The 14,927-nt window shown below is 42.7% G+C and overlaps 1 protein-coding gene across 1 annotated transcript in view; it reads right to left on the bottom strand.

Moving 5' to 3' along the window:
* Nucleotides 1-2,928: 2,928 nt before the first annotated feature.
* Nucleotides 2,929-14,927, bottom strand: part of LOC103464936 (B-cell lymphoma/leukemia 11A-like) — a 40,416-nt gene continuing 28,417 nt past the window's right edge. Inside the window, exon 3 of the mRNA XM_008409354.2 lies at nt 2,929-5,269. Within this exon, the coding sequence (XP_008407576.1) occupies nt 3,291-5,269 (1,979 nt within the window). The 3' untranslated portion in view covers nt 2,929-3,290. The remainder of the gene's footprint in view (nt 5,270-14,927) is intronic.

Here is a 14,927-nt window from a genome sequence, read left to right as displayed (position 1 = left end):
TACAAATTATTCACACTAGATTATCCTGCCAAATTAAGAAAATATACGGTGGCAGCTTGTTGGGATTTTTTTTTTTTTTCACTACAGAAAAAAAAAAAAAGAGTACATTGAAACCTTTATAGAGTACAAGCAAAACAGTTAAAAAATAAAGGCTCCAACATAAATACTATAAGTGCCTAAGCTAAGTGAACATTAATTTCAAATACCGTTCTAAATACAAGAAAAAAGTAGACCATAGATGTGTTTTGAACATAGGAACTTACAAGAGTGTGCATTTTCCTATGCATTTTAGGTTCTCTCTTCTATATATTTATATATCATAAATCTCTCCTCAATGCAAATTTTTGTTCAACCTGAAGACGTTTATTTCATAATAAAGGCAAAAAGATGAGAGATGTTTTTTTCTTTTTTTTTCTTTTTTTTTTTACACAATTCATTACAGAGTGATCAAGTCCTGGATGCTACCACGACAGATTAGAGAAACATCAATAAATGGAAAAAAAGAAAATTTAAATAAGGTTCTCCCCATAAAAAGTGTTACCTAAAACAGATTTTATTTACTGTTTTAATCAAATTTTACTTCTCTGAGTTGTATTATGTTTAACATTTGTATGGCAATTCCTGCACTTATACCTCCAAAAGCAAAATCCCCGTTTAGCTCTCAGAAGGAAACATGGCTGGCAAATGTCTCTAGATCAAAAACCTTTTTTTCTTTTTTCCTCTTCCTCTTCTTTTTTTTTTCTTTCAATTTTAATGCTAAGCAATGACACCACACTAATCTGTCAGCATAAGAGCAAGTTTTCCCTTGAGCGCCCAACTGTAAACTGGGAAAATTGAACAGTGCATGTAAGGTAGCGCCAGATCTGGAATCTGGATCCTCATTTTATACTCAACCAACTGTACCTCCGATTAGAGAGACAGATACAGAATCCAAGGCAGAGTGACAAGTGCTATATTATCATCATCATTGACAAAGGATGGAGATTTAAAAAAAAATAATAGAAAAACAGCCTCCATTAGGAGGAAAATGTTTAGAAAAATTGACCTTTTTGGAAATAAAACTTGTGTGAACAGGGGGTATGTGTTTTTTTTAAGAATTTAAATTTCCTTTTGGAATAGTTTTTGATGCAAAAGGTTTCGGATTTCTTTAATGTTTCAAAAATATATCAGAAATGTGTTTGGAATTGTAGAGACACTTGTTAAACTCGATCAAAAGAGATACACCAATTCATCAACCAGAGTCAAACAATTTTCTGACAGTTAAATACCGAAAATCTGCACCATTTGTGATCTACAAACTCATCAGTTGTTTTTGGGTCCACTTTCCTTTTTAGTTTAACTGAAATCAGACGTAGGGTTACAGATATGTGCTTTGATGCATTAATGGAGATAAGTGCTGCATTTTTTTTTTTTCAATTCTCCAGGGGCTGTAACATAACTTTTTCTATGTTATGCTTTTTGTCTGTAGAAAAAATATGAGCTGTCGAAACTGTAGATGAATAGTCAAAAATAAAAAATAATGAAATCAGTATTGGCCAGAAAAAGAAAAAAAAAACTGAGTGGATTTCTACCAATCACCCACCTTCACACTTCCTTACAAAGTCACCAACGGCCTCCTGTGTCAGACGCTTGTTAAACCCAATCATTGCAGACGCTTTAATCAGTTGACCAGAAACCAGAATGGGCCAATTTTCCACAGGTAAAATACTGAAAAATTTCCACCATAAATCCTCAAACCATTTTCAGTCTATAAGCCACACTGTTAATGCCTTTCTTTTGAAATGAGATCAAGATTAGGGTTCAATGATTTGATGCATTGTCAGATGGATTCAAAACTAATACATCAGTCAAAGAATTAACAGCACATTATTTTTCTATTTTATGTGCAATGGTCTGAGAGAAAAACAAAAAAAAAAGTGGAATCTGTCTAAATCGGAATCAGCAGGTCAGACCTCAAAAGAAAACCAGCAACAGGTAACAGACATGAAAGGTGTGATTGGTTCATCTCTACTGTCCATCTACTGTCAGGCTCTAAAACCCTCCCACCAAATCACTCACCTATAATCTGTCTGAATCACCAGAACTAAATCCYGTTTTATCTTCGAGCGACTGCTGACATTACAGTCTGAACGGTTAACACAAAAGGAAAGAAAAATAAAAAATCTGTGCTGCTTACAAAATAACACTTGCATTTTTAATTTTCAAAGAAAATAATCACTCTGGAACCTTTAAGAGCTTCATGTTGGTTATAACAACCTGTCAGAGTACCTTTTTTTTTTTTCAGTTGTACCAAACACAAACACCAAAACCAGAAACCTCTGACCCCTTTTAAGCATGTAACATGCCAGTAAACAGAATTGTAATCATGATCGCATTAATATGCATGAGTCAGGTAGTTAAACGATTTACCAGAGATATGCAAAATTCAGGGTTTTTTTTCTAGGTTTATTTCAGCTGGTTCCCTATGTTTTGCAAAGTTAAAAGAAAAAAAAAAAGGGTTGTGCAGGTGCTTGATGCAAGGACCTGCATCTTCCCGTGTATTGTAATCATTTATAGCTGAAACTCCGAGCTTTTAGCAAAAAGGAGAATTAACCATTGCAGGTAAAATATCCAAGGCACTCTTTATCGTCATGTCACACCACATTATTAGTTAAGTTTCATTGATGTTTGTAAAAGAAATATTTAAACTAGTGCCCAGCATTTGATAGGCAGCCCAATTTTATATACATATGGATATATATCCCATCTCAATGTTGCATGGAAAATCTTTCACAAAGATTGGTTTTATGTTTGACCCTGCTTGTCTTGATGTTTTGACAATATGACACTGTCTGCTATGTTTGAACACATGATATGTAAAACAGTATGTAYTGTATGCAGCTTGGGTTATAACTAACTGTATTGTTTTTTGTTTTTTTTTTGTTTTCTTTTTTGTTATGCTGAGAAAAATCAAAAGTATCAACAGCAACACATGTACAACCAAAAATCCTCCAGCTAAGGACAATTTTCTCTTTAAGTAGCCAAAACACACCAAGCATGCTGTCCAGTTACAAAAAATACAAAATGTGTAAATTATTGCACAATAAAAAGGCTCAAAAAGTTCTGATGCAATAGTATTGCCCAGCACTGGATCATGCATCAAGTTTTCTCCAGAAGGGGATGGAGAGCAGGGCTGCACGGCATTCTGGTGTCTAACCCTGTTGTCTTTTCCCCATTGCTCATTGGCTACAAAGCCTGGGTTGCTTTTTAGCTGGGGGGTGGAGGGGATCTGAGAGAGAACTGCTCTTTGCCTATTCAGTTTTAATGTCATTAGCCAGAGGGCGGTCACTGTGCCACTTCTTCATGTGTTTTTCTAGAGTGCTGTACACACTGAAAGGCATGTGGCAAATTTCACATTTGTACACGTCCTTGCCCATCTGTCCGTGGGTCTTCATGTGGCGGGTGAGTTTTGAGCTCTGGGCACATGCGTAGCTGCACAGCTCGCACTTGTACGGCCGCTCTCCAGTGTGGCTGCGTCGGTGCACCGTCAGGTTGCTGCAGTTCTTGAACACCTTGCCGCAAAATTCGCAGGTGTCGCTGCGGCGGCCGTCTTTGGAGCTCGGCCGCCCGTTTCCGCTGCCACCGTGCGGCGTGCTGGCGCCGCTGCCCGTGCCGCTCCGTCCCGAAGGGGCCCGTTCCCCGTCGAGTTCACCGGGTGGGGTGGAGTAGCGCAAGCTGCCGTTTTCTGACGAGTGCTCGGATGAGGAGGTAAAGGGTGATTGTCTGGAGTCCCCACCTGTAAAACTGATGAAGGGGTCCTTGAGTTGTCGGGAGGCGGCGTAGCCTGCTAGCCATTGAGAATAGACGTTCTCTGTGTTTGGGATGGTTGGCGTAGGGGGGTCAAGGTCTTTTTCCACCTTGATACGTTTGGATAGAGGGCTCAGTGAGCCAGGACTGATCCCACCGCCCAGTAGCTTTCTAGAGAGGCTGTCGTTGGATAGTGGTCCCAGCCCGTTCATGGCAGTGGTCGGTGCGTCATCTGCTCGGTCTAACTCAACAGCCGAGTCGTCATCGCCGTGCTCTCTAGACAAGCTCCGGTGATGCGGGTGTAGAGCGTCGCTGTTCTGGTGGTGGCGGGCCCCTTCCAGCCGCAGGCTGAAGCGATAGTTGTTCCTTCCCCCCTCTTCAACTCTWGCCTTGCTGTCGATTTCCTCCTCATCGCCTTCCTCCTCTTCCTCCTCCTCCTCTTCTTCCTCGTCTTCCTCCTCCTCCTCTTCGTCTTCCTCCTCCTCCTCCTCTTCATTTTCAGGCATAATTCCGTTGTTCTCAGTCTTGAACTTGGCCACCACTGACTTGAGTGCATCCGTGGCACTGCCTAGTATGTCGCTTGTACCAGGTTCAGGCGAACTGGCAGTCGAGAGGCCGTCGTCTGACTTGGCATTGAGTGCCGACGACTTGTTCTGACAGTGCGTCTTCATGTGACGCTTTAGCTTGCTGGCCTGTGTGCAGGCATGGTTGCAGAGGTGACACTTGAATGGCTTTTCCCCCGTGTGACTTCGCCGGTGAACGATAAGGTTACTCTGGAACTTGAAGGTCTTACCGCAGAACTCACAAGACTTTGCCTTGAGAGGAGTGCCTGGCTGAACTGCATTTGATACAGGATTGGGGGTGGAGCGTGAACCAGATGGGGACTGAGAGGTGGATAGGGGAGGCGTAGCTGTAAATGGAGGTTTGGAACCTGGCTGGAATGGCTGGAGCAGCCGTTGCATAGGGTTAGGTCTGTTAGGGGAGAGAGGCGGAGAACCCCCCGTGGCATTCCCAGCAAGYTCCCTCAGACGTCTAGAGAAGTCCATGCTCTGAGGGGGTTCTAATGGCACTGAGTTCAGTCTCATCACTCTGTCGAAGGCGCTAGGATGGTGGGTTGCCAGGGCGAGATCATCCGGGCTGAGATGGTGGCGTGGCGGTGGGCTGAAGAGCGGAGGGGTGCGGGGGTAACGGCCCTCGCGCGGTGTGGATGCTGAATCCCGGCCAGACCCTGATCCCGGCATCCTTAAGAGGCTGTAAGGGCTGCCGTCAGCCAAGTGCACGGCGTGGAGGGGCGGCTGAGAGGAGGCGCAGTCACCCCCCATCCCAGGAGCGGCAGCTACACGTGGGGTGAGAGGGCTGCCAGGTTCGCTCTCCAGATAGATGCGGAAGCCGTGAGTGTTCTGGGCGTGCTGGAGCAGGAACCAGGCACTGGTGAAGGGCTGCTTGCATGTGGTGCAGGTGTAACTGCTGGGCTCATCTTTATCTGACAAACAAAAAAACAAAAAACAAGCAAACACAGACAGAGAGAAACTGAAGTTAGAAAAGCATAAAATGAAAAGGACACTGCTGGATAAAATCTACAACATATGTGGTGATCAATTTAAAAATATWAATTTTTCTTTAATGYACTTCAACARAAATAAATAAGAAATTCACAATATTTTTAAATGAAACAGAAACTACACTGTGAACATTTTACGATTTGACCAAAAAGGACAATAAGTCGAGTTTTGTAAAAGACGAAATATTTTCAGCACATTAATTAAAAAAACACTGGGCATATCTCATGCCGCCAATGCACAATTTATACAGATGAGAGAGCGCAGAAATAATTCAAACAGTAATTGACTTTCAATTGCACTTGTACACTGACCTGAGATTTGCTTGACAATGCACGCCTAATCTCGTTAAACACACTCATCTTCCCTCCACTACTCTGTTTACGAAATTAACGATTCCAAAGTGGGACATGTATCGAATGCTGCGTATTAACGATGAATACAAATAAGGGGTCACATGTTAATAATTGTACCAGTGTTTATCACAAAAAACCACACATTCACAGAAAATAAAAGCCACGAGAAAAACTGTGTCCGCGTGTTAGTGTGTGGGTGGGGAGGCTCCTTTGAAAATGCATTTCATGCATTGCTTTTCTATTTCTGATATTTCATGCTTTATGGATTTATTTAAATCCTCTCAGGTGAATAGAAAAGGAGAGGGGGGGGAAGCAGAAGTGAGAGCTATGCAAAATAAGAAGCATCCACCGCTTGCAAATGTGCTCCTTCTTTCATCTTTTGTCGTTTTTTTCCCTTTCTTCTCTCTCTCTTTTTTTTCCCCACTGCAGGCCATTCTTCTAAAGTCATTTGCAGACACTGAACCCRAAATCCACGGCACCTTCTATGCAAGCAAGGGCGAACGAGAGAYGGGGGGTTGAGAAAGATAGTCCATGTATGACGGGGAGCGCATGTGTTTTAAGCCGGCCACGGCTTAGAGAGACAAAGCGGGAAGAAGAGGGCAGAGAGAGAGCAGAAAGGAGAGATGCTGTGGTCGAGTCGTAGCGAAAAGAGTTTGATGTTTTGTGGCTTCGCCTCCTATCTCGTGTGTCCGCAGCCACGGAGGCCCCCCTCCGAAGTCTCCCACTTAAAGAACATAATGCTGCGTAAAATGTGCACCAAATCAAATCTCCACACAAACCTTTCTCTCCTGACTGAAAAGAGTTGGAAGGGGGTATAATGGTAAATTATGGATCATTACAATCTGCAAAAATTACAGTTAATTGCTGCCACCTGCAATGGGCTTTGACCCACTATGGAATTTTTCCATCATAAAAAAGCCATTTGCCCATACGCTTTTTTAGCTCTCACTCGTTCCCTTCCTCCTCTCTCTCATAAGCACAAATAAAATGTGCCAGTTACATTAACACACACTTCCTGATTGTGTGTGTGTTTTTTTATGGCTTTAAAAGAAGAGCCCATGTATTCCCCCCCATAAAAACGGCTGCAATAACCTGTGTCCTGCTGTACGTTTTCCTTTGATTTGTATCCTGCATAYGCTAACCCCRAAGCTAGCGTAACGTGCAAACGGACAATGTAAATGCAGTAGGAGGGAAAACATACTCTTTTTCTGCTATTGTGAATGACTAGGAAGGAAGATAAGGGGGTTTGTGCCTTTCAGAGGGAAGAAATCACAGAGGAGTCTGGAAAGTGAATGAAAAAGTCAGGAGGAGGAAGAAAGAGAACTGGAAGCGTGGCATGGAGGGAACAGTCTTCAAGAATAACCTAAAGCATTTGCAAAGGACATGCGTGCCGCCACACAACACTTAAAACTTCTGCAAATTCATTGTTTCATCGATTGAGGCACCAGCGTATCTTGAGCGATATAAGCATTTGACAAAGTTTGCTCRTGTTGTTTTTGGGGGGGTTTTTTGCATCCGAGAATTTGGACACAATGACGCGAATCAGAAAGTCAGAACAACGGATGTCAAGACAACAATGGCACATAAGATATCTAAATAAGCCCACTATTGTCCTTAATAGCCATCYTCCTGGGAATGGAGGAAAAGTGATTCAAAGGGATAAAGGACATTTTGACAAGGCGTTTGATGTTTTTCGTTTTTTTATTATTATTAAAGAACAGAGGAGCAAAGAACTGTGTGAGGGAGGAAGGAGGATCTTACAAACAAGTCTGTCCTCTAATGGAATAAAAGAGAAGCTCCCACTCTCTCGCTCTCTCTCTCTCTCTCTGTCTGTTTCTCCCCTTCTAAAAACTTAAAGTCTGGGGCGAGTTAGGGCTGGAGAGCAGCAGAGCTGAGGCTAATGCTGGATCTCCAGGTCTCTTTGAAATAGGATCAGCAGAGAGGAGAAACCACACTGACAAGCCCTTAGCTGCCATTTCATGGCAAGGGGCTGAAAGAGGGGACTTTAGGAGGGAGGGAGAGAGAGAGAGAGGACCAAAAGTGTGTGGGAGAACTGAAAGAGAACACGGAAAATATAGAAAAACATAAATCAACAATAATCCGGAATGTAGAAAACTAAAAATCAGACAAAAAAAAAAAAGGTAACAAAGTATTTTTGAACAACTCCACATATTGCAACTCTGAGAAAAGGGCAGCAAATGTGGTATTGGTTACTCTACTGCCATCGGGAAGATGACATGATATTGATCAGGGTCGTTTTATGGTTCCTTAAATTGCAGTCAGTCACTTCACGTGCTACTCACACCATCATCACAAGCTGCAAAACAAACTACTACACAAACATTAGTGAATCTCAGGTGTATATGTGTCTAATGCAAGTTAATTTCAAACGGTACTTTTTGTAGTTTCTGAAAGGAAAACTTTCCACACATGGTGAGTCGTTTAATTTTTGCCACCTCTCCCCCCCTTTAACACACACTGCAGTTCATCAAGAGAGAGCAGGTCACTAGATCGAGCCTCGGCAGTGTGCAACAGTCAGCCGCTAGAGGGCTTGGATGTAGGTACGAAAATAACAACGGCTCAATGTTTTTCGGATGTCTATCACACACCTTTGATATGTTCAGTCCCTTATCTTCAGAGGTGCCTGACATAAATTTGCTTCATGGTTTACTACGATGTCCCACTGGAGTCCTATGAACTCAGCTTTATTTAAACAACTCACATCTGCTGGGACATGGCCGACTTAATTGGTGATTTACAAACAACCAGAGGTATTTAAAGAGGGAGTTGTCTTTGCAGCTAGATTATAAAACTGTTTATCGAAAGAGGCTACTGATTGCTGTAATGTTAGTGGCCCAACCGAGGCATGTCCCCAAACTCATAAAAAATGGTAAGAGTATAGTCTTGAAGCAGTCTCCACCCTGAGATGTATCCTCAAACTTTCTGGTCCTACTTTTGAAAGTTGCCAAACTTGTCTTGACCTCTAATACTTTTTTTTTTTTTCGTTTGTTTGTTTGCTTTGTCCTTGACCAACACCAGTAGTCATCTAAGGCCGTCCTAGTGTGACCATGTTGCTTTCACTGATATTGGTCATTAAGCTAATGGAGGAACAAGCTAACAGGATTAGCTTTCGGGTCCTCCAAAAGGAGACGGAGGAAGAGGAACATAGGAGGATGAAGGCAGAGACACGGGGGACGCAGCATGTCACGGCCGTTCCTCAAAGTTATCAGTCGCTACGGCTTGAGGGAGCACTTACAAACACCTGAAAAGTGATTATGCTAATACAGGTCCTTGCCAATATTCATAAGTGTTTATAGGTGTTGTGTGAGTGCTTTGGGAAGAAGGAGGCTTGTCAGTACAGTGCCTCTTAAGAGTGCCTTTAGCCGTAACTGGCGTTAATGTGATTACTACTCTGTTTATGTCATTAGGGTATTCACAGTCAGGAATTGGACAGGGGTGAAGGGTGAAGCAGGAGAGGACATGTTGAGGGGATAGACTGTGGCCCTCTTCTTGTCTAAAGTCCCTCTCTTCTAAATGACTTTCAGCAGTATTTAAAAGCGTTCTAAGCTAAATGTTTATTAGCAGCTTCAGAGATAAACCAAAGAAGTCTCATCATATGCTGATTAGTCGAGCAAACTTCACAGGATTGATCTTCTTTCTTACTTCACTAACACTGTCTCTATGTCACTGTTTCCTTGCTGCACATCCAGGCTCATAGACTCACTTCTTTGTCCTGGGCAAGCACCTGAACATAGGGGGGAGAAAAACACTTGTCTGACCAACACTTGTTTCTGAGATAAAGATGAGTGCAAGAAATACAGTTCACTCAACAGAAAACCAGCCAACACCGGTGGGTGTTGGAATTACACGTGTTACCGCTGGGCCAAATCTACTCCTGGCTGCTGGATGACTCAAAAGAAGAGAGAGAGAAAACAGAGAGGACACAGGGAAGAGGTTGGAAGCGAAAAGAGCAGAGGTGCACAAGATCTGAGGAAGAAAAGCCGGTTTTGGCAGGAAAAGGCAAAAAGGGAAAGGCGCGATTGTAAGATAAAGACGCATGGTGGACTTGAAGGGTCTGTGCCCGGTTATAAAGTAACCTGCTGGCTGTTGGCTTTGTCTTACCTTTCCTTCCTCCCCCACCCTCTCATTCTCCTGAAAGTTGATAAGAGCAACTGTAGAAGTGAGGAGTTGCTCTGAGCTACTAGCAAACCATTATAGACAGATGGCACCCACACAGGGACCAATGAAGGCAATGCACCATACACAACAGACTAATTTGTATGTGCATGCTGGGGAAGACAGGGTATTTTTCATGAAGATACGCCTTGGCACACTCTTTTATGCTGCTTACGCAYACTCAGTGTGAGCTACCGACATGGCATTTTCAATATATGTGTGTGTGTGTGTGAGTGAGAGAGAGAGAAAGAGACACAGAGAATGGAAAATTCTAACAGTGCTCACCACAATCATTTCAAAATTAGCATAGCTCCGCACCGTCTGTTTCCCTGCGTGACCTTACTTTCTTTGATCTCCTCTCGGTTGAACTGAGTTTGAACTGACCATACAACCCAAACATCTATCAATGCATCCATCTCTCTTCCTACATATTCTCCATCCATCCATTTGTGACTAATCTCCGTATGAGCAGATCCGTGCCTGGATGCGACTCGGGTCCAGAAGAGCTTTCTAACAGGCTCGGCCAGCTTCCCCTTCCCTCAGCAGCGTCAGAGGGAGAGGCCTGACATTATTGTTTCTCGTGCCGGCTCTAATAGTACAGTGAAAAGACTTGCGGGCCTCTAAGCTTAACCGGTTTAATTAAACGGACCGTCACTTATGTAAGCGTCCACGGAGATTATTTGTCAAGCTGGGAGCCGCTTCGCAGGATCAAACCGCCATCGACACATAAAAAAAAAGAAAAGAAAAAAGCCAATGCTCTGTAGATGAGGAATTAAATGAAGGAGAGGAATCAAAGAAACACTTTGAACGCAAAAAATATACAGGTACACAAGAAGACATATTCAAAAGCAGGACTATTTTTGGATGTGGGCAATATCCCAGATGGGCGAGAAGTCTCTGGGTTGCTTCAGAGGGGAAATGTGAAGAGCACTCTGTCAAAGAAAAGATATGTCTCAATAACCTGCAGCTTGAAGGGGGGAGAGCAGAGTAAAATATGCTAAAAAATTTTTTTACTGTACTTCAACTAAATGGAGTAAAGTAAAATAAAAATGTAGCCATCTTTTGCCCTCTTTGATATGAAAATACATCCAACAACATTCAGATAAGTGCGTCATCCCAGTTTAAAACGCTATGACAAGATAGCCTCCGCACGACATGGGGCCAGCAGCCTCAGCTTCGCTATCTCTGCATAGCTCAGCTCATGACAGGCTGCCATCCCTGCAGAAAGGATGGAGGGGGACCGGGGAGGTCGGCTAGCTGCACATTTCTGCATAAATCTCCAGATAGATAGCATCAGGAGAAAAGAAACAGGGGAGGGAGGCCGGCAAGCAGTGAAGGATGATAAGGCCCCCAGGGCAGGGCATTCGACACTGTCAAAACCGTTTCTTCGCCGGCTATTGGACGAGTGGAGCGCGTTATTAGCCTGCATACCATTTGCCGGGACGCGATTCGGCTTCACCGGAGCATACAGCGCCCTGTATCTGACCTCTCCTCTTTCCTCCTCCTTGACATGCGGAGAGATGGACAGAACATCACAAACATCGAGAAAAAAAAAAAAAGGACTACGGAGATCTGAAGTGGACGCTTTGCTTTGATCAACAGCACCTTCAGCAAGATGAGGCGCTAGCAGAAACTATGAGGAGGATGGAGAATTTGTTTTGAAATTAGTAAAACAAAAAAAAACAAAAATCGCCTGCAGGATAGTGACTTGAAGTGACAAAATTACGGCAACGGATTTTTGCATAAAGAAGCAAAGGCTTCACTCGGTTGCCTTCATGTAAATTCACATTTACTGAATGCAAAATAAAAAAACATGGAGTTTTTGATGTACTTTGTTATTCTGCGACCAAATTTTTGTCTTATTGAGGCTGAACAACAACATCAGGAGTAAAAACGCAAGTCTTAATAGTTCCTCGCCATTTCCCTTTATCTTTTTCACATACTGTAACATTCATCCAACAGAATAGTTTAATGGGATTTTATATGACATATGATGGGAGAATGAAAGAATTAACTATAAAAAACAACCCAAAACATTTGGTAAACATTTGTAATTAGCCAATTCTGAATCATCAGTTTTGTAGAAATTGTAGCTCCCAGTCTTTCAGGGTATCAACCCACAGGCTTTCCACAACATCTTGCCAATTTTTCTTTGCACAATATCTCAAGCTCAGTTAGCCTGGATGAAGAGAATCTATGATCAGCAATTTAGCAGCCTGGTCGTTGCCTTCCGCTCAAAAAGAAATTCATCCACCACAGTCTGGTCGATTTTCGACCGGGCCGATCAGCGAAGACAAAGAGAAGAAGCGGACGATGATTTTCTGCGTTGGCAGCGAAGGAAATCGGCACTTCGCAGTGGAGGATGGTTGTTTACAGCACAGGTAACTTTATGTCAACATCTTTACCGTCAAACTGGCACATTACAGACGTCAAAAGCAAACATCGGTGCTTGGGTAAAATTTACAACCTCAACACAGTCCACGCCTCCAGGAAATAAACAACATAGATCAAGTTGCTGGTTTTTTACCATGGTAGCAATTTATAAACCTCGTCACAGAATTTCAGCTACATTTCAGCTGAACTTTGACTGGGCCAATTCTAAGACATCAGTAAGCTTTGATTAAAACCGTTTCATCCTAGTTCAGCATGATGCTGCCACTTCGTTTATCAGGCTGAGGTGCTGTATGAGGTTGCTGAAACTACTGTAACAGACCAATATCACTTTTAGATGTTGGTTTGTTACATAAAAGTCCTGCTAAAATACGTTTGTCTGTTCTAGCTTGACAAAATGCTATCCGGTTTAAGGGGTTTTAAAACTTCAGGGTATTGTAAACCTTTTTTATAAAAAGATTAATTGTTCTCACTTCTCTTATTTACTTTTCCGTAGTGTTGTTGCACTATTTATGCTTAAAGAAAGTAGTGGTGTTGCCCACAGAAAAGTAGTGAACAAAGAATAACAGGCTCAATTAAGAGAGAACGGGAATAGCCGAAAAGGAATCTTGTAGAATTCACTGGCAGTATTCAGGTTAGAGGTGCATAAATAAGAAATTCAAATGTAAGGGTGAGACTGAAAATCAAAGGGATAAAATGAAGTTAGTAGGCGCTATTGAGACCACTGTGTTGAATAACTCAGATGGTGATAAAAGAGAAAAGAGTGAGGAGACCAGAAGGCGAACAAAGTGGGACAGAAGAGATGTTTGAAGAGGAAGAACTGGTAATGAAGGGTTAGAGACTGATTCCCTGAACTGCAGGCAGAGAATCCGTGAGTTGATGGAAGATCGGACTTTTATGCACAATCCCACACGCTGCGATGCTCAAACATCGAGAGCCTGTCTGAATGCAGCAAGGCATGATCCCTTCCTCTCGCTACGTGTACCTCATGCTCCTCAATGTTACTTCATCACAACAAGAATCTACTCATCAGGCCAGTTTATGCAAATCTTTTTCCCTAACTTTAAGAAAGAGAGGACGAGTCCACTGCAGGGGTGTCTAAACTTTCTGAAACAGGGGCCACAACTCTAATGTTGAGAGTGGTCACAAAAACAGTATGTGTTGTTATGTAACAATGCAAAAACAAACTAAATGAACAATAATTTAATAAACTGTACCAGCCTGAGTTCTATACAGAAAGTATCTGTATACCATTTTATATATTCAAGAACATGATACGAGTTTTAATAACCCCCCTCCTTTAGCCCAGTTTAATAAATGGGTGCACCCAATTCTACATTCAAGTAAAAGTTACTGGATGCTTGTTGTGCAATGTGGTGTCAAATTCAAATGAAAGCAAACATGTTTTTATTTTAAAAATTTAGTTTGTGTTGTTGCATAAGTTTTCCAACTTAAAATAATTTTTTATTTGCTTGCGTTATTTATTTATTTATTTATTTTTTGATCAGTGAAAATGTAACTAATTCTGTTTTATGCTTTATCACCATCAGATGGTGAAATGAATCTGTTCTATTCTTGAATTGTGGACAAGACCAGAGAGACTCTTTGGTCACCCCTGGTGACAACAAGCTCAGGGTTTCCAAAGCAAACAAACAGAAAAACTACTTTTTATGCAGTAAAAAGACACATTTTCTAGTCTTGGTGTTAAGGTGGAAAATAAAAACAAACCTGTAAACAAATAATTGAATTTCTGCCTAGCGCTGGTTTGTTCCTGAACACGCTCACATTTGCCCTCAAAGCTCTCAAGCATGGCCATCCCAGAGATGCCAGCGAACAAGGGCTGTTTTTCAAACACGCAGCTATTTTCCGCCACGTCCCTTCACCTCAGGGCGTAAGGACCAGGGCATGTGAGCTCAGGCCAACCATAGCAGCTCGTTATGCATCGGAGCCTTAAGGCATTGTGGAGGGACATGGCGCTTTGAAACAAGGAGGGCCAGTGTTGGAGTGAGGCGAGGCCCCGGAGCTGTGGAGGCTGAAGGTTTAACACGCGTCCAATCTGCAGTGTGTGACTGTGCACACGGTGGTCGAGTGGTTAAGGAAGTATCAACAGTCGCCCTTTAAATTGAGGGATGTTTCGGGGGTCAGATGGAGCTCAGAACATGGAGACTGTGAAAGTTATAGATCGACTCTGTCACAAGTTCACAGTGTTTATTTCTTTGTTTTTCCTGTTGCTAGAGTCTGTAACGAGGACACAGTCACACGCTGAGACCTTAGCGCCTCCACTCACCACCATCCATTGATCCAGCCCCTCCATGCCTTGCTCCATTATTAATTCATCGAGCAGAAAACTGTGCTGTGCCAAACATTGATTAAAATTGCAAAATGGCCTCCTGTTCGGCCTTGTTCAACCCCTTCAAGACAAAGACGACGAAGTCAGGAAGAGACTTGGCTGAGAAAGGAAGTGGTCAAACAGTCACAGCGGCGTGCATATGCTCCCCTTCCTGCTCTTCCACTCCATCCATGAACTTGACAGTGAAGTTGTTAGGACGATCCAAGAGGTTCTGATGCCCACCAGAGTCACACTTGTGTCTCAAGCTTCTTTGGACAAAAACTGGCTGGCAAATGAAATGAGTCCCATTTGGATTGCATATTACAGTGC

This window comes from Poecilia reticulata, linkage group LG1 (assembly GCF_000633615.1).
Source record: "Poecilia reticulata strain Guanapo linkage group LG1, Guppy_female_1.0+MT, whole genome shotgun sequence".
Classification (NCBI taxonomy): domain Eukaryota; kingdom Metazoa; phylum Chordata; class Actinopteri; order Cyprinodontiformes; family Poeciliidae; genus Poecilia; species Poecilia reticulata.
The sequence above is the reverse complement of the archived record's forward strand: the minus strand, read 5'-3'. Positions and strand labels throughout refer to the sequence as shown.